This window comes from Phalaenopsis equestris, unplaced genomic scaffold (assembly GCF_001263595.1).
Source record: "Phalaenopsis equestris unplaced genomic scaffold, ASM126359v1 Scaffold000123, whole genome shotgun sequence".
Lineage (NCBI taxonomy): Eukaryota > Viridiplantae > Streptophyta > Magnoliopsida > Asparagales > Orchidaceae > Phalaenopsis > Phalaenopsis equestris.
This window is the reverse complement of record NW_018164565.1, coordinates 2,324,615-2,348,493: the sequence shown is the minus strand read 5'-3', so window position 1 is coordinate 2,348,493 and position 23,879 is coordinate 2,324,615. Positions and strand designations below refer to the sequence as shown.

The 23,879-nt window shown below is 35.7% G+C and overlaps 2 protein-coding genes across 2 annotated transcripts; one reads left to right on the top strand and one right to left on the bottom strand.

The window, feature by feature from the left end:
• The first annotated feature begins 6,530 nt into the window (after window positions 1-6,530).
• On the top strand, window positions 6,531-8,921 carry LOC110021203 (pentatricopeptide repeat-containing protein At5g46580, chloroplastic). The gene has a single exon (XM_020719611.1). The coding sequence runs from the start codon at window positions 6,601-6,603 to the stop codon at window positions 8,698-8,700; it is 2,100 nt and encodes a 699-aa protein (XP_020575270.1). The 5' UTR covers window positions 6,531-6,600; the 3' UTR covers window positions 8,701-8,921.
• A 4,327-nt stretch (window positions 8,922-13,248) lies between these two features.
• On the bottom strand, window positions 13,249-23,451 carry LOC110021172 (probable protein phosphatase 2C 26). Its single transcript, XM_020719560.1, has 4 exons — window positions 21,981-23,451; window positions 19,393-19,506; window positions 18,646-18,910; window positions 13,249-14,348 (listed from the first exon to the last, which is right to left on the bottom strand). Exons 1-4 carry the CDS (start codon window positions 23,295-23,297, stop codon window positions 14,224-14,226), a joined length of 1,821 nt encoding a protein of 606 aa, XP_020575219.1. The 5' UTR covers window positions 23,298-23,451; the 3' UTR covers window positions 13,249-14,223.
• Between the last annotated feature and the right edge of the window lie 428 nt (window positions 23,452-23,879).

Genomic DNA, 23,879 nt, shown 5'->3' with positions numbered 1-23,879 from the left:
ATCCCCAAAACAATCTGTGCAGACCCACTTTTAACAAGGTTAAAAATATAACTTCAATTTTTGTACCCTCATTTTCTATAAATAAGGAATCATTTCATGAATAGAAAGTTACATAATTCCCTTATTTTATGTTTTAGTTGAGTACTCTCCTCTTTATTTTTCTCCTGCACTATACTCTATATCTTAAGAGTGATTCACACACATCCTGAAATCAACAAGTGTAAATCAAATAACCATCGAACAGAGAGAAAAATAACCCACAAAACTTGCGGTGATGCTGCGTTCCTGAATGATTATCATCATCATCAACAATATATTCTTTAAAATTCCCGTACATGCACTACCAACTGTAGTTAAGTCTCTAACGGTCTAAAGAGAATATGGAAGAGAAAAATGAGCTTTCTGAGGTCAAATAAAGTCGCTTATCCCATGACATGCAGTCCTCAACTTTCGGTGGGACTTTTGTGGATGGTGTGATGGATGCATCAACGATGGCTAATCAGTGGGGCCATATAACACACCTTTAGTTTATATTAACATTTTTATTTCTCCTAATCTTTACATCAACTTTAGCTTTAATTTTCTCTCACTTTATGTATTTAGATTGAGAAAAGATGATAGTTTTGATGATTAGAATGTGTACTTTCGGAGGACAAAAAGAGAAGGGTCAGAGAGAGAAGAAAAATGGCTTGTTGGGAGTGATGGGGAAAGATGATGGCGAGAAGAGGATGAAGATGGGACGCTATTTCTTTTCAAAGTACTTAATTTTTTTTTTCTTACACATCAATATTTGCCGTGTGTGATTCATTTCAATTATTTATTTTGAAGTACTTCATTGACGTTAAGATGGGAACAAGTCAGCTTGAGAGGTTTTGCTCAGAGTTCCATTCGAATTGATTTATTCTCATGCATCAAAATCAACACGCACGCGCACGCGCTGCGCGTGCGCGCGCACACATATATATATATATATATATATTTTGATTTGTGTGTACTCGAGCTCGCCACGCATAATGACTCTTTAATTGACAGCTGCATTGTTAATCGTGAGTCCCTGGGGTCACGGGTTCGAACCCACCTGAGTGTTTCTGTTTTGCAGTGCATGATCAATTGATTAGACAAATGATGTGTGTGTTTGTAATGTACTTTTAGGACTTTTAAAAAAAAAATCAGCATATTAAATTTTAGGAATAAATACATGCATCATATCTAATACATAAACTTCAATTTTTATATTCATGCTGAAAATATGTATTTTCTTTTTTTTTTCAAGTTAAAACAGTAATATTTTTTATGACATATGAAATATTTGAAAGATAGAAGTGTGATAATTAAAGTTTAGATGGTTGATACATGTAAATGCATTAGTTTATGTATGTAAAGGGCCCAAGTTAAAGTAAATAAAATATTAATAAAAAGTTTGTTGCCACTTTAAGTGGCAATAGATCTATCAGAAAAGCTCGCTGTTCGCAAATAGCTCATGTTCGACTCGTTAAGTAGCACTTGTTCGGCTCGTTCGTTAAGTAAACGAGCCGAACACGACAATTTTTTAAAACTCAAATTATAAACGAGCCGAACACGAACAACTCTTTGTTCACTCGTGTTCGGCTCGATTTAGCTATAAATAAGTATACATATATTATTTATATAATACTATATTATATATATTTATATCTAGTTTAAATCATAACACCTCAAATCATAACACCTCGTGTGGTAACTAAATTGTAACACCTCGTGTTTTTTTTTTTTTTTTTTTTTTTTTTGCATACATTTGATCCAAGTTCGAATAAAAAACTTTACATTTATTTTTTTCAACTTAATTTTAACGAGTCAATTTCGAGCCGAACATAAGCCAAACATGAACACGAATATTTAAATTAAGCCGAACACGAACACTTTGTTTATTAGTCAATTTCGAACACGAGTCGAACACGAGCTCAAGCTCGCAGCCCTAAGTGGCAATGCTTACATCCCAAGTATTTTCAGCTACTTCGAGTGCTGATAAGGTTGATTTTATAAATTTATATATTTAAAATCCTGTTTTTTTCTTGAAAAAAATTTTAAAAAAATGTCGATTTTAAAAGTCCCTCAAGTATTGATACATTTGCCCAAATGCAGCTTAACATTACTGTCCACCGCTGACGACTACCGCCAACCTTCATCGACCATCGTCAACCATCATCGACCACCAACAACTGCCGCCGACTATCGCTGGCCTCCATCGATCACCACCGACCGTTCTTGATAACTGCCGACAGTCATCGATCATTACCAATCATCATCAATCACTACCAATCAAACTTCATCAGTTAATATTGTGATATGAAAAATATAGTTATCATTTCCCGTCTATGAGACAAATGAAATTATCAATCAACAGTGAATTTTCACAACTTAGCCTGACTTCGTGATTTTTCCCTTTACGGGATTTCATGTAAAAACTTTTGGTGTCATCTCAAGTTATTTTTATTTTACCCGAGTGTGTTGAATTCTCGTGCAATGCTAATATGATAATTCATTACTCTACAGCTGTAAAATTTCTGACATGCATTATAGATGAAATTCAGTCCTTAAAAATTTAACTATGATGCCATGCTTATATAAAAGCATTTTGATTTGTTATTGACCCGTTGCTTTCAGTCTTCGGTGAGTGGGAGTGTGCTCATCTTTCATTGTGGGTCTCTTGCTAGCGTTTTTATTTTAGAATTTATAAAGTACAGAAACATAATATGTAAATGAACTTCAATCAACATCTTCCTTGTGTGTGTGGAATGAATCAATTGTATGGAGGGAGTTGCTTTTGGCCTCACAATCACAAACCTAGGTTTACTTATCTCTCCATCTCCCCATCATAATTTAGACTACTATTGTGAGCTATGCATATATCTGCCTAAATGCAGAACCAGTTTATGTCTGGAGTGGACAATTTACCCCTTAAAATTTATGATTTCTCTATATGAATAGTATAATTTAACATTTTTCTTATGTGATTTAGGCAGTTAGGTAATGTATCCCTCCCTAAATATATTTTTTGGCCCAATGCTTGACATAAGTTAGATATTGATGATTTTGTCCTGATATTTACACAGACCTCTCTCAAAATTTGTGAATGTTAACATATCACACTACATAGTTAAGTCCTCTTGGTCAAACTTACTTTTATCTTTTTATAAAATAGAATGAATATTAACATATCACATCATAGCAATAAAAAAATTTCGCAAAATGCATATAGAAAAACATTGCATTAGACATATTCCAACCAGAAGTGAGCCAGCTCACCAACAAACAATCCAGCGGAACACGGGAGAAGCGAGGATGAGACAGACATAAGAATAGATGAGGATACTAGAGGGAAGTCGACTCAGGAATCTCGGAATGTGAGGATGGAGAAAGGTTCTCCCGGGATCCGTCGATAGGAGCAACCAAGGGAGAGACAAAGGAGAAGCAGTCTAGGGCAACAGTGGTCGGGCGAGGGAGGAGAGGGACAAAACGGCACGGGAGGAAAAAAAACCTCTTAGGCGAGGTCCATCCAGCGACCGCGTTTATTAGACAAAGCTGAACATTGTTTTCCATTAAGATCCCCGAACACACGAAATAAACGGGACGGTGGCGTTTTGAAAAATTCCTTTCGCTGTTATAAGCTGTCCCAAACGGAGTCAAAGTATCAATGTCCACATATAATTCTACATTTAGACTCCACATGCATTATTTTTCGAGAGGTAAATACAAGATGGGTAGGGCGGAATATGGAGTGCGGGAAGGGAAGAACATGTTTAGAAGATTATAATTCAAGGTGACAGTTGTTTTTTCTTTTTGTTGCAGTTATCTACCAAAAATTTTGTCATTTGAATTTGACAAAATTTCTTGCATAAATATCGTCTGGAATTCTGAAGAACAAATATAGAAACATGATCTGCTCAAATCTGACATAATACCACCTAATTCTTATGTATATAAATATCTAACATCTAGGGGTTCTCTGGCAATGGATTTAGCCCTGTTTTTAAGATGTAAATCCCGTTGCCAAACAATCATTTTGGACAAGATAAAGCCGTGGATTTGATAAATCCAAATTTTACGGATTTCGACCATAAATCTCGGATTTACTAAATCTTTCGAACCGGGGGATTTAATTAGTTCGTTGTGTAAATTTTGAGATTTAGCAAATCTATTGCCATACATTTTTCAGGATTTGGCCTATTCAGGATTTAGTGACTCCGAATTTGCGGAATTTACTAAATTCTAATAACTTAAATCTCATCCAGCCAGACACCACCCTAAAATTTAGTTTTAGCATTTATACCACCCAAAATTTTCGTAGCACATCAAAAATATCATTACTTTAACTTTTAAAAAGTGACCGACACGTATTCATGCACAAGTTGGCATGCATGTAAAAAATTAAAGTTTAAGTATTAAATTGGTAAATCAATAGAAATTGAGTGGTATTTATGTAAGTCCTCCAAATATAAAACACAAATTGCTACGACAGATTGATAATAGAAAGAGGATTTGCTAATTCCATAATCTTGTAAGAATATGTATGCGAGAAAGAGATAGCAAAGCAGAAGAACACAAAGCCATGCAAAGTTTTGCCTTAAACAGTTGATTAGCAATCCGAAGTACTATAATCGGCTCTCCAGGAGCCTCTAAACTTTACATATACAATGAGAGAGAGAGAGAGCTAACATGTACACACGCACATCAAATTATCCTTAGTTTTCAAACCTTGTGCATGGACCAACCAATATTGAGGAGAATGTTTGGTAGAATGCATTTGAAAGCTCTAGCATTCATTTTTAAATTTACTGTTGCATCCAATGGAAAATTTAGGAAAAAATATTACTGTAGGAGTCCTGATGCATAGCCGCATCAAGAATCCAATCAGCGCTAGACGAGCGATGAGACGGATGAGAGCTGGGGCAAAGCTAGACGAGTGACGAGGTGAACGAGAGCTGGAACGAACGGTCGCATGTTTCGAATTTACCCTCATATCGGCCTTGGACATTGAATTTGATTAATTAATAGTGCTCCATTAAGCTATGTATGAATCCTCCATCTCAACAATCTCTAAGGTACAATATACTACATGTTTTTTTGTAAAAGTATTTGAAGTCAAATTCAATAATGATCAAATTGCTGCAATAATGTTCTTATGAGATGAAGCAAGCTTTATTCATTTAATAATACTATAATTATTTAACAATCAATATAACTTTCATTATACACCTGATATTATTTTATAAAGACCTACAACCATACAAGATATCCCATTATTATCTTACCATTAGACTTTTGATCATTTATTGATTTTTTTTTTTATTATTTTTGTAATTTTGAGCACATGGTTGAGAATTCATAACTATAACTTAAGTATCATTCTCATCCAATTATATGTTTCGATCCAACATTAAATCTAGAATTGATTATTTGTCATACTTTCTCCTTGAATCTTTAAATTCTAACACGTATCAGTGAAATTTTGGAGATTCAACAACAACAACAACAACAATAACAATAACAACTCTTTATCCCACTAAGTGAGGCCGGCTATGTGAATCATTTTTCTCCATTGCCTTATATTGAGTGTCATATTTTTATTTAATTCTGATTAATTAAGATTACTTTTTATACAACTTATCATATTTTTGAGAAAATATTATATACTTTGTAAGCATATGAGGACAACAATAGATAGGTGGTCACATCGCCATAATTTAGTTTACATGTGACGAGACTCTCGTCCAATATTATCATCACGTACTTGCAAAATATGCAATATTTTCTCGAGAGTATTTAAAATTAGACCTAAAAAGAATTGGGAACGCAAGTTGAATACTTAAATATTATCAGATTCATCTCCTTTAAACACTTGGAACTAAATATTTTTCAACAGTTGAGTTCTCCCGATCATAGAATCAAGTCTAAAGGTTTTAAGTTGAATACGATGCTTTAGATAAGAAAAATTGCATTATGATTCGTGCTATTTTTTTTAAGTTAATAAATATTATTTAGCGAAACAAATAGTAAACAATAATTGAAGTTTTTTGAAACTTTAAAAATAAAAAATGTAATTATAATCTTACTCCAAATATAATTTTTTTGTGTTTTTTTCTTTTTTGTTTTTTTGGTTTTCCAAAATTTACTCATATTATATACAAATTTCAATTTGAAAGTTTTTCTAAAATTCTTAGAAGCGAAAAAATATTATGTCTGGTAAATCAGATAAATGAATGTATGGTGTAATATAGCCGGACGTCCGACTCATGATATGATGCGATCCACACTGTCATTACATAATATTTACTCCTATAAAGCCGGTCTATTTTTACAATTTCCAAGAAAAAAATAGTTTTATTTATGTCATCTAAATCTTCCAAGAAAAAAATAGGTTTTATTTATGTCATCTAAATCTTTCTTATCATATTAAAATATGATTATTTTACTTTTGTAAAAATTGGCATCAATGTAATTACAAGAAGTTTGAGTGGTCTGTATGTAAATCTGCCCAAGATTTATCCGAAACAAAATGATATCCTGTTCGTCTTCTCCGCCTCTGAAAAAAGAGCACAGCTGCTCAGGTAAATCTCCTTCATGGCATTTCCCACCTCCCCCTCACTTTCGTCCATTACGACGTCCCTGCCTGTTTCTTCATCGTCTTCATCCTCCTCCTCATCCTCCTCCCGACCGGTCTTTCCCAATCGCTCCGCCGCCCGCCAACCGCAGCCCGCCACCGAGAAGCCATCCCTCTCCGACCAACTCCGCCCCCTCTCCCTCACCCTCCTCAAGCAATCATCCTCCCTTCTTCTCACACCCTCCAATCCGAACCCCACCTGGACCAATCCCTCCAAACCCAAACACCCCATCCTCCTTCCACACCGTCACCCCCGCCATACGCACTCCCAAAACCCCGATCTCCGCCTACTCTTCCTGTCATCTCGTTCCCTCTCCGCCTCCTCCTCCGACGAAGATTTCAACACCGCCTTCCCCGACCCCCTTCCCCGTTCCTCCGCCCTCCTCCTCCTCAACTCTATCCACCCATGGCAAAAGGCCCACCGCTTTTTCCTCTGGCTCCAATCCAAATCCCCCTCCTCCACTCTCGAAACCATTTTCTATAACATAGTCCTCAAATCCCTACGCGCCGGCCGTCAATTCGCTCTCGCCGAATCCCTAGCCAACGAAATGATCCGCCATGGCGTCCCCCTTGACAATATCACGTATTCCACCCTCATCACATGTGCGAAGCGCTGCCGCCACTTCGACCGCGCGATCTACTGGTTCAACCAAGTCTACAGAAATGGCCTCTTGCCTGATGAGGTCACCTACTCTGCCATCCTCGATGTGTACGCGGAGCTCGGCCGGCGAGAGGAGGCGATCGCGCTCTACGAGCGTGCGCGTGCCGGTGGCTGGACACCGGACCACGTGGCCTTCTCCGTCCTCGCAAAGATGTTTGGTGACCTGGGGGATTGTGATGGGATTCAGTACGTTCTTAAAGAACTGAAGACGCTTGAGGTGAAGCCTAATGTGGTGCTGTATAATACGCTGCTGAGTGCGCTGGGGAAGGCCAAGCAACCTGGTCTTGCACGCGACCTGTTTGACGAAATGCTTGCTGCTGAATTGACCCCGAATGAGAAAACACTAACTGCGATGATTAAGATTTATGGGAAATCGAGGTGGGGGAAGGACGCGCTGGAGTTTTGGAACACAATTAAAGCGAAGAAATGGCCTGTAGATTTTATTTTGCGTAACACTTTACTGAACATGTGTGCTGAACTTGGTTTGGAGGATGATGCAGAGAAGCTGTTTGATGAAATGCGGCAGTCAGGCAAAGGTCAGCGGCAACAACCAGATAGCTTTAGCTACACAGCAATGATCAAGATATATGGTAGCAGCGGCAAGCCCGACAGAGCGCTGCGGATGTTTGATGAAATGCTTGAGAAAGGGGTGGCGCCAAATGTGATGGGAATCACATGCTTAATCCAATGCCTGGGAAAGGCTGAGAAGATTGATGATGCTGTGCAAGTATTTAACATAGCACTGGAGAAAAAGATAAAGTGTGATGACCGACTTTGTGGTTGCTTGCTCTCGTTGGTGGCTATGTGCAATGAAGCCAATAAGAGCAAGGTGCTTGCTTGCTTGGAGAAGGCTAAGCCAAGGTTGGTTGGGTTTGTGGAGATGCTAAGCGACGAAGGAGCTGACTTCAACGAAGTTAAGGAGGAGCTGAAGGGGATTCTGAACGAAGCTGCTGTTGATGTTCGTAGGCCATATTGTAATTGCTTGATAGATATATGTAGGAACAGAGGGTATCCGTCTCAGAGAGCTCATGAGCTTCTGCGTTTGGGAACCATGTATGGATTGTATCCTGGATTGCATACAAAAGGGTCTGAGAAATGGGATTTGAATCTGAGGTCTCTATCGGTTGGTGCAGCCTACACTGCTTTTGATGGGTGGATGGAGACTTTATTGGATTTGATTGAGGATGAAGAAGCTTTGCCTCAGATTTTTTCTGTTCAAACTGGTTCTGGAGCTCACAGATTTTCACAGGGGTTGGGCTCTTCTTTCAGCTCATATTTGAAGGAGTTGGCTACTCCATTCTGGGAGAATGGAGAGAGTGGCTGTTTTGTTGCTAGAAAAAAAGATTTGCTCTTATGGCTGAGGTCTACAATTTCTTCAGATGTGGCTGTTGCCATATAGATTGAGGTTTGAGCAGTCTTTCGATTCTTTTAATGTTAATTAGATCATGAAAATGTCTTCCTTTCATGTTTTCTTACCATAATTATGAATTTAAAGGGAAGGTTAACTTTCTCATAATAATCATATCGCAAAGTTTTCAGATTCTCTTGCTTTATGATGGCTTAATCCAGCCATCCAAGGAATAAAAGTAAGGGGCATTAAGATTGTAGAAACCTTGAAGTAATTTTATTTCTTTTTCCTATCCATAGATTACACTTTGTCACACACATATCTATGTAGTACTAAAAAGAAACAAAATAGGAATTCCTTCAAAATAAAAAAATAAAAAATAAAATATTTAATAAAGGAAATACATTTAGTGAAATATATTCTGAGAAAAAGAAACTAAATTCCTTCTTAATGCAGATTGACACCTTCCAATACTCCCCCTCAAGCTGGGTTACAAACTAAGCTTGGACTTCAATTCATCATGATTGACCTTTAGTGTTTTGATAAAAAAATATCAGGATGTCATGTAGGAACATATCTGGGCTTAATAATTTTATTGTTAACTTTTTTGAGATGAAGTGTTGGTCAATCTCGATGTTCTTTGTTTTCTCATGATGCATGGGATTTTTGGATATAATAATATTTGTTTGACTATCATTGAACATCTTAATTGTGTTTTTCATCTCAATTATGTTCCCTTAATAGTCTTGAATCCACATTCCTCATATTCTTGGTGCAAGAGCATGATATTCAAATTTTGCACTACTCCGAGGGACAACAACATGCTTCTTTGCTTTTCCATGTGATGAGATTGCCTCAGATGTTTGAACAATATCTAGTAGTTGATTACATACTAGTTACATCTGCTGCACAGCTAGCATCTGTGTCTATCTCAATCGCTTAGTTTTAATATCTTTTGAAGAACAAAGCGTATCCAGGAGTCATCTTCAAATATCTCAAACGTTTTTTCACTGCTTCCAAATGATCCTCATTTGATTTATTCATGTGTGGAGTTTCTACAGTTACTAAGTATGCAAACAATATCAGGTCTTGTGTGTGATAGATAAAGTAGTTAGCTCATAAATCTTTTATATCTTTCTTTGTCAACCAAACTGCTTTCTTCACTTATGTTCGGTATTTTGTTGGAATCCATAGGTGTGTCAGCAAAGTTACACCCTAGCATGTCAATTTACTTAACAGGTCTAAGATGTACTTCCTTTGGGATATGTCAATTCTCTCCCCTCCTTAAATTGAGCCACCTCCATTCCCAAAAAAATATTGAAGATTTTCGAGGTCATTGATCTAAAATTTTGTTGGAATATGATTTTTAGTCTGATAATCCTCCGAATCATCACCTATCGAGATAATATCATTTATATATACTATGAGAATGGTAATTTGTCTTTAGAATTGGATTTAACAAAAAGTGTATGATTAGCTTGACATTGATGGTATCTATTTGTAATCATTGTTTTAGCAAACTTATCAAACCAAGTACGAGGAGATTGCTTCAAGTATATAAAGACCTCTTCAACCTGTAGACCAACCTGTTGTTTGACCTATTTTTTAATCCCAGAGGTATAATCATGTAGACTTCATCAAGTTTGTCATTCAAGAAGGTGTTTTTGATATCAAGTTGGTATAAAAGCCAATCTTGATTTACTGCAAGAGAGTAAGATACCCTTTTTGAATGAGTAATCGACGAAAATACATTTGAGAGGCTTGAGGTCAAGTTTGGTAAGGTGTTGTTGATGTATGTGAATACAGATAGAATAACAAAAAACCTTCAATGATAAGTTGGGAGAAAAAGAGTGTTCATATGGGTAGATTTTCATGAGAACATCATTGGAAATTTGAAAATTTAAAACTTGATTAGGCATCCTATTGATGAGGCATGAGGCTTTGAGAATGGCTTCCCCCAAAAAATATTTAGGTACATGATTAAACAACATAATGGCACGGGCCACCTCAAGAAAGTATATTTTTTTTTTTCGTGATCACATTTTATTAAGGAGTATTCACACAAGAACTTATATAGATTATACCATGCTTGGAAAGATAAGGACTAAGGATGGCATTAAATTATTTCTTAGTATAATTAGTTTTATAAATTTGAATTTTATTCTGGAATTGGGTGAGAATCATGGAAAGGTGGGATTGAAATATGATGCATGTTTTAGATTTTTCTTTCATAAAGAATGTCCATGTTGTTCTTGTGTGATCCTTTATGAATGATACAAACCATGCCCCTTTTATAGTGCTTATTTATAAGGGTCCCTAGATATCATTGTGATTATGGAAAAAAGATGTAAAGGCTTGTATTGCAATTGGGAATGTATGTCTTGTATGTTTTGCAAGTTGACAAATTTCACATTGATAAAGATTGAATTTTTTAGTGATAAATAGATGTGTAAACAAATTTTTCATGCTCACAAAATCTGAATGACCAAGATGACAAGGACTCGACATGACTTGACTTTCAACAAACTTGGAATTTGAATTGGACTTAGAAATATAACTTGACTAGTAACATTGCATACTGTCAATCACCTTCCTCAAACTCACAACCTGAAACAGTGCTACGATGTTACTAGTCAAGTTACTATTTTCTTTGAGCAAATACGGATCTTCATGCATTGCAGCACTGTAAATGACCTTCCTCGAAGTCACAACTTGAAAATAATAACAATTGGAATATAATTTAGTCAAATGTTTTAGGTCACAAGTAGGTCTGCTAATTGAGAGTAGGTTGTGATTTAATTTTGGAACAAAAAACATAAAGTAGAAGTAAAGATTCTTTGTCAATTCGACTGATCTAGTTCATGCTACTAATGAGAATGAACCATCAACTATTTAGACTGAAGAATGACTGGTACATGCGTTGTAATTTTTGAAGACGTTGATTGCTCTAGTCATATGATATGACACTACAAAATCATTTATTCAAGTTTTGATTATTTGCTTTGGACACTAAAATCATGGGATAAGACACTTGGTGTGCTAACAGACCGACAGGTTGCTCGACAGATAATTGTGTTGCTTGTCTAGTCCTAGAACTATTACTAAGCATTTTCTGCAACGCCTCAATTTGGTCCCTGGTTAATGGGCTGAATTCTGAATTGTTGTTGTAAGATATGATAGAGATTGAAGACAGGCTTGGATATATATGTGACTCCCGAGGAAATTGATTATGAGACTGTCATGTTTTGATCATAATAAGACTGTTAAGCTTGAAGCGAGAAAATTTGCTGCACAAATAAAAGTGAGAGGAGAATCCTTAGTTTGACTGCTCAATTTGATGAGCGAAATAGTGTCAAAACCCCGTTTGATAACTTAAAATTAATCAAGTAAAGAATTGCGATCAGACGTTATTAACATTTTATTTATTTTTCACCAATTTTCATTACTTTCAATTTACAAAAGAGCCACTAAGAAATCACAAAATGCATTTCACAGAAATCAAATCATTCAAACTTAGCATCATTGTTTTCAAGTAAAACATCTCAAAACAATACACAACAATATTACTACTCAGAAGTAAACAATATCATACAAAAACTACAATACACAACATAATATATATCAACAGTAGTCATACTGTGAACTAAATCTTTTATATTAGACATCAATCTGCAGTTTTTCTCTAAGAACAATTAAATTCAACAGTAAGTTTTCTATACATATTGTTGTTTGAACAATTACAATCTTCTTATGCATTAAATTAATATACAAATACTATACATGAATGTCTCATAAGGGTATATAATTTATTGATAAATCAAACTATAAACTTTCATTTCTAATTTAACACTTCTCATTTTAATTTATGCATTTTCACTTTTCAACCTCTTAAAGAATTCATATCAGTATTATCGTTATACCCGAAGGTATCCTCAAAATTGTATTCAAAATTATTATACTTTTTACCATTTCCGTTTTTGTTTTCGTGCGCGGGTATTTTACATCCTCTATCAGTATCATTTAGGAGTAATCTTGAATGAATTAAGTCTTCACATTTCATTTTTTTTAATTACTTCCTTTTAAAGTTATTGAATAATAATTTTTCCCTTTTATCATTTTATTTCTTCTTTTTTTTCAATGATTATTTTAACTTAAATATAAAAGCAAGTATCTGAAACAAGAATGCAAGTCTTTATTTAATAAAATATCAATTTAATATATATAAGAAAGTGATTACTCACTTTAACTTTTAAGCGACCTCTGTGAAAATTCATTCATCCACTTAACTTCATCTTGCTTATCTATATCAATTAAAAATGCAAGTGTAAAGATTTTAATCTCTCTTTCAATTCTAATCATAGATTCTACCTCAAAAAAAAATTCAACATATTCTTACTGACATTCAATTAAAACAACTTATATGATAAATAACTCTTACATCCACTTCACCATGTCTTCAATCTTTACAAATCTTATATTAAATAGTCTTTTTCCACACTTCCTAATTAAATAAAATTTAATAACATTAATTTAACAAATTATATCATTAATTAACATAAACCTTACATTTATCTTTTTAGGCTCTACATCGAACTCCTCCCTAACCCGCACACAAAGCTTTCTTGCTAGTCTTTCTGATCTCAATTAACATAATATTAACATTAATTAAAATAAAATATTTAACATATACTTAATAGCAAACTCTACTATTTACCTTAATTATTGGGCACAGCTAGGAAGCTCGCAAAGTTGCTCCACTCCTCTATCTCGCACGCTCGGGCTTCACTCCACTTCAAGGCTTGGTTGATTCTCCTCCTTCGTGCACGAAGTTGCTCGCTTCCCCATCTCTTTCTCCTATGCGGCTTCATCTCTTCCCTTCTTCGCACGGGACATTTGTAGCCCTAATTCCTTCAATTCTTCTTCCTTCGCATTGGAGCCGCTCGACTAGGGTTTCCTCCTTTATTGCTCCTCATTGCCACTCGGTTCTGGTAAACCCCAAAGGAGATATGTTCTTTAGAACAAATGTTTGAACGATCTTCAAAAATCAATCATTGGAGCCAATTAAATCAATTTCTTCTTAATGGGGATTGATACTTTCCAATAAAGATAAATCACGTTCTTTTTTTCACCATCCACTAAAACAGAATGCTTCATAAGTTTCATCACATACAACATAGAAGATCTGCCATTGTTTTCCCACCCAAAATACATCAAAAGAATACCATATAGGAAAATTGTAAAAAAAAAGCTCATTCCCCCAATTCTGTGCATCTCCTAAAACAGAAAGAATAAACCAATACGCTCCCACCAAAATGAAACGATGTATTCTCCCATCTTTCCAAACCCATCTTCATTTATTGTTCATGAGAAACGGAAGCTGAGAGCTTGGTAGATGTATTATGATTCTCCGAAATTTCTCCATGAATAAGCATAATGAAAAGGTTTTGCCGCATTGAAAGAGATCAGAAACAAATTAGCACCTTAGTTCCCCGCTTGTCTTTGGAATGGATTTAGCCGAGTCCTGGAGGCTTATGGTTGTGCATAATTGGCCCTTCAGTTCTAAGCAGATGCAGATCACACGTATTTTCCTGAGGACTTCCATATTCTTCCCTCTAGAGATATAACCATGACAGTTACATCATCATGGTACTTTCTCCGGTCGCCCTGAGGTATGTCCAACAGTTCATGGAAGTCCATTCCTGCAAGTAACAGCTTTGGTCAGGTTTCTGAAGTTACGCAGTATAAACTGGAGCAATAAGGAAGGTTAGGGTTTGAATGATTCATTACTAATGACTTCACATCATATCTTTTGAAGGAATTTATTTCATTAAAAATTTAAAGCAAATAGTTTATAAACTTGATTACAGGTACAAAGAAGGCTAATTTTGGCTATGAAAAGGGTGGACTTGATAATTCTTTGATTCAAAAGTGCATTTATTCTTTGGAGAACTTACATACAGACCACCTGAAATTTACTATTTACAAATCGACCGCCCTCTTTCATCCATTTTTCAAGTTCTCACTCAAATATCAAAATTCATGGTAAAACCCCAACCTCCATGTTTCATTTTTATCAGATTCTCAAAAGATTGATTGCATCACGTGTAAATACATCGGTTCGATAGATCAAAAGAATCACGTAGGTGAAATATCAATATTTCAGCTGGTCTGTATGTAATAATCCCTATTTGATAGGTAGAAGGGGAGACTTGACATGTTTTTGATATGTCAGATACGTGTTTAATTGAAAAATCTAACATACATTTCCTGAATACTAATGTCAACTTAAGAATTATATTACATAATGTTGTAAGTCCTTATTTTCTTATTTGATGTTGAAGTTCCAGTTGCCAACATCAGTCGTGGCATCTTTATTAACATATTCTGCAAGCAAATGTCATAAGAGCAAATTCATCAAACCTACCATGACCTAATTGCTCATCTTAGACTAGTTCACACCACGTGGAAGTCCTTTTCGCCTCGCATGAGTTAATTGCTCCAGTTTTATATTATAACAACCTGCTACGAAGATTTATTAAAATTTGCCTGTAAGGCTTATCAGATCACTTTGGGAATATATTAACTGGAGCAATTACGTAACTACTGCAACCTAAAAGATGGAATTGTGAAAAAGAAAAAATGTAAATGATTCTCCAATTTTTTTATATGGGTCAATTTTAGTATTTTAATCCCAGACTCTTTTAATAGCGGGCAAAAATAGTCCTACCTATAAACTATTTCAACCCATATTGAAAGAGACTGAGGATTAATTTTGCACTTTTATAGACTGTGGGACTAAAATGATCATGTAAATAGTCAGGGAGACTATTTTGACACTTTACTCGATTATGAAGAGACTGCTAAAAAATCAGAAGTCCTGAGAGGGCATATCTAAAATGATTTTATCCTTGTATTTACAAAGAAGTCTTTTCTAAGAAGTCCTAAGATCAACAAAAAAAATAAAAATAATAATAGTAAACAGCCACTCTGACAAACTTATAAGACAATATAGGAAACATGCTCCAAATTTCAAAATCATTCACAATTATGAGATAAAGCAAAAACATCCCCCCTTTCCCAGTCACTAGTAGCAAGTAGAGAGGTAATTGAGCCAAGTTGACTCGTGAGCCAACTCATGCTCGACTCCATAAATGGCTCAATAGCTTGAGCTCAATGAGCTAATAAGCCAACCTCAAGCTAGACCTGACTCGACTTGCTAGTTCATGAGTCGACTCATATAAAAAAAATGAGATATACTCAAAATATATTAAAATTCAATACATTAGCTTTAAATTATTAAAAATATTTTAAGATTATATAAAGTAATTTATTTTTATTAGCCTCCTACCTGCTCGTTCTATTTGTCATTTTACTATAACCCTAGCTTGAAATAATATTATTTTCTCTTTTATAATAAACAAGCCGACTCAAACTCATCTAATTAAGCTCGAGCTCGAGCTTAAACTTCATTTAAGCTCAAACTCAAACAAGTGTGACTCGAGATCGTCTCGACTTGTTTACACCACTAGTTCTACTGCAAGTAGATGTCAACTACATGAGAAGCATCCCATGTTAGAGATATAATCAGAGGATACTTTGACAATTCTAGCTCCAAAAACCAAGGAATGTTGAGACCGGTAGGACGACAAATCTTCAAAAGGTGCATGTAGCGTTTGAGGCTTTCAATTTGAGGTTTGGGTGACGTTCAATATTAAGCTCAAATTCGAATCAAATCTAATCACTACATCAAACCTGCCCACTTAGACTCTCAATGTTATTGATGAAAGGTAAATTCTGTTGCTATCATCAATTAGATGTGTGGGTGCAGCATTGCCGTATCATGCTATAATCATCTTCTCCATGACAATGAACTACACGTGTAGTCGACGGCCGAGATCTGAACAAACCAAGATGCTTTAAAGTTTCAGCTTATTACCCCTCTAATCTAGCAGCTGTTGCAGTTTTCAATAAATGTTGGTAGTTCACCCAACTGAATAGTTTTATTTTTGTGCTATAAAATAGAATTTTTTACGTAGATCATTGATGGATGGCCAAGTAATCTATAACTTCACTTGTCCATGAGACACATGAATAGAAACAGAATTTACCTTCAGGTAGAAAAGACTGTTGAAAGGAAGTTGTGTGAAGTATTAGACTTTAATGTTGGAGGAAGTTGTGATGATTTTAGCCCTTCTACTTCATTTACTTCTTGATTTGGTTAATTAAGATGTTAATACCTATTGTGAAAACATTTAAGATTCGAGATGGTATTGTCTCAATCAACAAATGGTAAGATTCACATTTGATTTCATGGATGAGAATGTAGTTCATGGAGTTGAGTGTAAATAAATAGGAGATGAGATCAGATAAGATTGCGCGTCGACAATAATGATGCTTGACATCATCTCTAACAGACGTTATAAAAAGCAGGAGATTGGAGATGAGATCACTTCAAAGGCAATAATTACTTTTTCAATTGAGAGCCAGTCCAATCTAAAATAACATTAAAAGTCGTAAAAAAATAACGAAAATTCAGTATCCGAAAAGAATAAAAAAATTAATCCAATTATAATGGGGAAGATCATACATGTCAATAGTGCAAGCCATGGTGCATGATGGTGTGCCCTCAAACTCATTTGCATGACATGGCATGGTGAATCAAAACAGTTCGCTATTTGCGCTATGTATAAGCAATGGTGTATGGCCCTCGGGGATTGTGCAATGGAGAAAAAGGATTCATGTAGCCAACCCTAATTAGTGGGACAAAGATTTGTTGTTATTATTGTAATTATAACACAATGTTATTTATGTAAATATTAAACTATAGGTGTTGAATATGTAAATATATAAGAAGTGTGTGGTATGTTTGTAAATTTAGCAACACACGCATGTACATACATACGTATATAAGAGATAAAAATCTACCCACATTGTGTCGTTCACATGATAATGAATTTCATTTGCTCAATGAGGATGATGATAAAGATTATGCTTTAAGAGGTTATTAAGGATATAAGTTTGTTTGACTTATAATGATGAAAATTCTTTAGTTGATGCTTATGAAAATGTTAGACTTGAAAAAAAAAGGATAATATTTTGAATTTTAAATAATTGAGGTATTGAACATTTGAATTTAAGTATTACTTATGATGTTTCTATTAATGTGTCATTTTATCTTTTAATTCATTATTTTTTATATTTATCTGAATTTTTTAATATTTTTTTTAATATTTTGCATCATATTTAAAATAATGCACCCTGAGCCATGTACAATTGCTCTACAGAAAACTTTGTGGTATGATGCGCCATTTGCCATTGATATGTAGTAGGATGATGGGTGAAATGAATAGCCAGCCAATCATCATTTTTCTAGCCTAAACTCAACCCTCTCATAGTTTGTGTCATGTTGAGTGCTCAACAATATGTTTGGTACTTTCACCTTACCTGCTTTCCAACATCTATAGATTCTAAACAATATGTTATACTGTGGCTACTTCACTTTACAACCGTGCGAGCTATGAATTCACACTAATACATGCATGCTGGAGAATTAGCAGCGCAACAATCAACTCTTTGATTTTCTTTAAGCAAAAGTTCAATTACTGACTATCAATGCCATGAGATGATGGGAACAACAAATGTAGTTTTCTAGCTATCAGGATTACAAGCGTAAATTTTTGGTTAAAACCAAACCAAATCAAATTTTGGTTCAAAAGGTTTGTTTTCTAAAATATTAATTTTGCAGCTATTAGAAAGATTGTCAACCTTTAAAAAATCAATAAAATCAAGTTGAAAGTCTATTAGTCCTGAATTGGCCTACAACCCAAATCGCAATGATCATAATCAATATCCTCCATAAACAAGGCTTCCAATTTCAAAATCAAAATTTGCTATGGATGTATCTGATCTCTAGATGTGTTAACCATCCTTCATTTACTAATCATACTAGGACATCAAATCATATTTTCAGTTAAAGGTTTAGAAAATAAAACTTACCAGCTTTTTTCGCAGCACGAAACAGAAGCTCCTCAATCAAACTTTGGGCAGGATCACCTTCTGGAAACCTTTCAATAAATCTTTCAACATGCACAACTACTTCCTCATTGCTCAAATACTGATAAAGACCATCTGATGAAAGCACCAAAAACTGATCATTTGGTCCCAATTTATGGTGACAAAGAGAAGGAATACAGGAGACATATGGTGCAGTTCCAATGAATTCATTCCTGAACATTTCTAGTAACTCATTATTCCACTTGGCCTGAAATAGAACAAAATAAAAGAGAGACGCCATAAAAATCATCAGTTTAATGAAATGATATTGAAAAAAAACAATTAATATATAAGAGGTATATCATTAAAATCAAGCTATGTAAAACACAAATTACAACAAGTTGCAATAAATAATAGAGAAATTTATGCACGTAGCACACAATTCTTACGTATTTACATATCTCACACAAACTTTCATATTTACATACATAGCATTTCAGTGTTTTGAAACCTATGCATGAAAATGTATATTTCACTTTTAAAAAGTGATAATAGAGCTATTTTTATGTAATATTAAAAACTGAGTGCTATGTGTGTAAATATGAAAGTTTAGGTGTGAGATTTGTAAGTACATGAGAATTGTGCATTATGAATGTAAATGCCCCTAAAAAATAAACAATGATGAAGTTTTTTTCATAAAAACAAGAAGCAGAGAGAGGATATCAAGAACAACCTCAAATCAGAACATACCTGTTTGAGGTACCCAGCCCCAAAAGCACGGGTCACTTTTAGGCGGCCCTTCACCCTATCATTTACAATACATTGGTTGTCATCAGGATGCTCTTCTTTTATCCTTAGAACCTCCTGCAAATGCAAAAACAAAAATTTCCAGACTTATGAATTTCATTCTCCACTCATTCCAACTAATAATTTCTTGTGTTGCTAAATATATGTTGCACCTTTTTTTTTTTTTTTTTTGACAATTTTCATATTATCTTTAGAATGTGCTTTTACTTTATAATCCCTCCACACTAAATCCATCTCATAATATCATTTTGAACTATAAATCCTAATTACTTGGTGAATGCCAGTATTATCGTGTCTTTAAAGCACCATCATGGCCTAATAATTTGGTCAAATTTATGAAACTCGTTCTCCATTTAGTGGATTACTAAACTATTCAATATTATTTTAAAACTAATAAGCTATCAGCTGAGTGGAGAAAGAATATGTTAGTTTCTATTTTTAAAAATAAAAGAGATGCACAAGAGTGTAAATTATGAAGGACTTAAGTTAATGTGTCATACATTAAAATTATGGAAAAGAATAATTGAACATAGTTTACGACGTGATACAAAAATTTCTCAAAATCAGTTTGGAATCAAGTCGGTCAAGTCTACTATGGAAATTATACATTTATTGATAGGTTTGATGGAGAAGTACTGAGAGAGTAAGAAGGATCTACATATAATTTTTGTTGAATTAGAAAAAACTTACGAGAAGTTCCAACAGAGATACACTGGAGAGTTCTAGATAAGAAATGTGTTAATATTCCTTATATTCAAGTCATTAAAGATATGTGTACTAGAGTTGTTACTTATGTTCGAACACAGAGAGGATTGACCAAATATTTTTTTCCTATTTCAGAGTGATTACATTAGGGTTATGGATGCTCTTACTGGACATTTATAGAAAGATGTACCTTGGTGTATGTTTTTTGTTGATGATATCTTTCTTGTGGATAAGACTAGAGAGAATTCATGAAAAACTTGATTTATGGAGGTCAACTTTAAAATATAAAGGCATTCATTTGATTAGACCTAAAATTTAATACATGTTATATAATTTTAGTAGTAATAGATCTAGTGACTAAGTTGTAACAATTGTTGATCAAGGCACTAAAAGGAGTGAACATTTTAGATATCCCGTGCTCTGGTTCAAAGTGATGGTTGATATAGATGGGGATGCTATTAGTAGAATTTAAATTGGATAGTTGAAGTGGAGAAACGCATCAAGCCTATTGTGTGATGGAAAAGTATAGCTTAGGCTTAAAGGAAAATTTTATAAGATGGTGGTGAGAACTGCAATGCTTGATGGGTGCAGAATTTTGGCATGTAATAAAGAAGCATAAAATTAAGTCAAGTGTTGTTGAGATGAGAATGCTCAAGTGCATGAGTGGCGGTACACTTAAAGACAAAATGTGGAACGAATGTGTCCATGAAAATGTTGGAGTAGCACCAATGATAGACAAGTTTAGAGAGAGTCGCCTTAAATGGTTTGGGCACATTAAACGTCGACCATCTGAAAACCATATTAAGAGAGTAGACGTTTTAGATTTAGCTTATGTTAAGAAAGATAGAGGTGGATCTAAAAAGACTTGGGCATGTTGTATAAAAAAATGATCTTAATTTATTAGAATTAAATGAAAATATAACACTCAGTAGGACACAATGAGAAAAATGATTCATGTAGCTGACCCCACTTAGTGGAACAAAGGCTTGTTGTTGTTGTATTCTCCATTCTTTCCTATTGAGTGTTTCATGTTGTGTTAAGTTTATTTTGTCACTTTTTTTTTTTTTGGCATTTTCATTCAGATCATCTTTAATATGCCCATTTTGCTTCATAATCCCTCTACTTTAACTCCTCATATTTAAAAATTTCGAATTAATCTAATATTTGCTACCCCACTTAACTTGATTGTTAGACATCTTTATTGCCCAAAAATCAAAACCATATAACACCATTGTTTTAATTGTTATTTTATATAATCCACCCAATTCTCCATAGTAAGAAACCCAATTTTTTTTCAATAATATATACATGCCATTCAGAGTAGAAAGCATAATTGGTTGAAAATCCACTTGGTTCCATCAAGGAAGTGCAAAAAAAGAGCTTATGAATTCTATTGAGCACACTATTTTGCAAGTAAGCATATGCCTTCTTTAAAATTGCATTATATAACTCTATAAATGATAAACATGCAATAGACCAAGACTATTCTATCAATGATCAGTACTCCATGAGCTAGTAAAATGGTTGCATTATAAAAAGCAATGGAGAAAAACTTTAATATAGAAAAAAAAGGAAAATTTACATGCGTAGCACACAATTATTATGTATTACATATCTCATACCTAAACTTTCATATATCATACAAAGTGCTTTAGTACTATAAATCTATACATAAAAAGGTGTACTTGACTTTAAAAAAGTGATATTTTTTACGTGATTAAATGCTTGGTGCTTTGTGTGTATATATGAAAGCTAGGTGTGAGATATGTAAATACATAAGAATTGTGCGCTATGTATGTAAAAGACTTCAATAATAGAAAACTTACTTCAGGAATGCTGGTATTGTGATCAGTAGAAAGCTGCAAAGCCTTCAAATCCATTCCCTCCCGACCAAATAAACCCTCAATCTCTACTACTTCATACCCACCCTTCTCTGCATCTTCCTGTAACCTATACTGAGCCACAATCGCCCTGCTATCCCCAACATTCATAACGTATACATCCTCATCCCTCATCAACACCACAAGCAAGCAAGATCCCATCAAAGCCATCTCTGGATTGCTATCCATTGCCCTATCTGTCATCTCCAGGTAAGCGGTCTCTGTGGTTTTGAGCGCCCTCGAAAGAGCCCTAAGAACCAAATCATGATCGGAAACCGGTCCGGCCTTCCTCTGGCGATAACTCCTCTCCGGCGCATCTTGGATTTCCTTCGCCTTCTTCCTCCAGCTCCCAAACCCGCTTCTCAGCTTGGAGAGCGACAAGGCAAAGCGGCCTGAACCAGAGAACTCCAAACCACCATCCTCATCTCTTTCAGCTAGGAATTCTCTCAAACGCCTGGTAGGCATACTCGAATTCTCTCTGAAAGAGACACCCTTCACAACAGTTTCCTGTCTTGATTCCTCAACTTCTTCCCAAAACAAACCGCGTAGCTCATTAAATATGGATCGGTAGAGATTGTCCACCAGAAATTCTGGGGCTTCCGGTCCGTTGAACCCGTCGTAGATCCCGACGAAAAGCCATTTCTGCTCCTCCGAGACGACGACGTGAACCCGGTCTTCGCCGGCTTTGCCGTGAGCCCACTGAACGTTTCCGGAAGCCTCCGGCGCTCCGCCGGCGTCCGGATCGTATCTCCGGCCACGGATTCCATGAAGGGGTACCACAGATGGTCGATTCTTCTCCGAGAAACTTCGCCGGAAAAGCGGCGTGCTATTTCGTCTCTTCTTCCACTTCTTCACCAAAGGTCCGGAGAAGGGAAGACCCGTGTCACCGTCGGCAACATCGATCGGACCGGAGAGAAAGAACCCGCGGTCCAGATCGCCGGCGAGTTGAAGCGGGAGGGTCGAGAAGGAGGAGGAGCTCTGGAATCCGCCGGGGTGTAAAGTTGATTTGGAGTTATCGTATATGGGGAGAATGGTTGAAGAGTTCGCGGAAACAGATGCGCCGGAGATGGCCTTGAAGGCGATCTCCACCGCCGAGGCAGCGGACGAGGAGCGCGAGTGCGCCGGGGAGGAAGAGCGAACGTAGCAGAAAGAGTGCCCTAAAGTTTCATCAAGCGGTCCCGGCTCGAACACCGGGATCTCCTCGCCGCCGACGGCTGTCGGCCGGAGGCATGATCGGAGGTGACGTGAGGCTCCGCTTCCCATTAAATGATTATAAAAGATGTCGATTTTTACGTAATTCGATGCTTTTCTTCACATTTTTTCAGAGAAAAAGAGCAGAGCGAAGATTTAGAAGAAGAAGAAGAAGAAGAAGGAGAAATGAAGGGAGAGTGGGAACTCTCCGCTCTGTTTCACTGTCTCTTTTTCCGTCACTCCAAAAAAAAAAAAAAAAAAAAAAAGGGCAGTTGATGACGTGGCAATAAAGGACCAAGCGGTCAGCTCCGCGTGTTAATTCCACCCTTATATTTTCAAGAATTCACCACGCGAAGCAAGAGAGGGAATTTTTGAAATGAGGGCTGTTTTAGTAATTTTGTAGGAGAATAATAAGAAAAATGAGTGGGGAGATCGGACGGCTGAGATGCTGTGAAATGTCGTCGCGATCACGGAGTCAAACTGGCGGGGAACCCCACTCCACATAAACGCATCTTTTACACGCATTTCGCGAAAATTTCCCGAAAGAGAAAAATGGGCCTGCAAGTCAATTGGAGTCCAGAATCGGAGTTTGCTTAGCCTTCGCGCTGCTGAGTTGCGTTTCAGCTTTTACTTCTGTGCGAGGCAAAGGTCCGA

Excerpts from the sequence above, each read along its gene's own strand:
- LOC110021203 (XM_020719611.1), top strand. The coding sequence starts at position 6,601 with ATGGCATTTCCCACCTCCCCCTCACTTTCGTCCATTACGACGTCCCTG.
- LOC110021172 (XM_020719560.1), bottom strand. The coding sequence starts at position 23,297 with ATGGGAAGCGGAGCCTCACGTCACCTCCGATCATGCCTCCGGCCGACA. Across the intron at positions 19,507-21,980 it reads ACAATACCAGCATTCCTGAA|GAGGTTCTAAGGATAAAAGA; the intron begins GTAAGTTTTCTA and ends TTGCATTTGCAG. Across the intron at positions 14,349-18,645 it reads TCGTGCTGCGAAAAAAGCTG|GAATGGACTTCCATGAACTG; the intron begins GTAAGTTTTATT and ends TGTTACTTGCAG.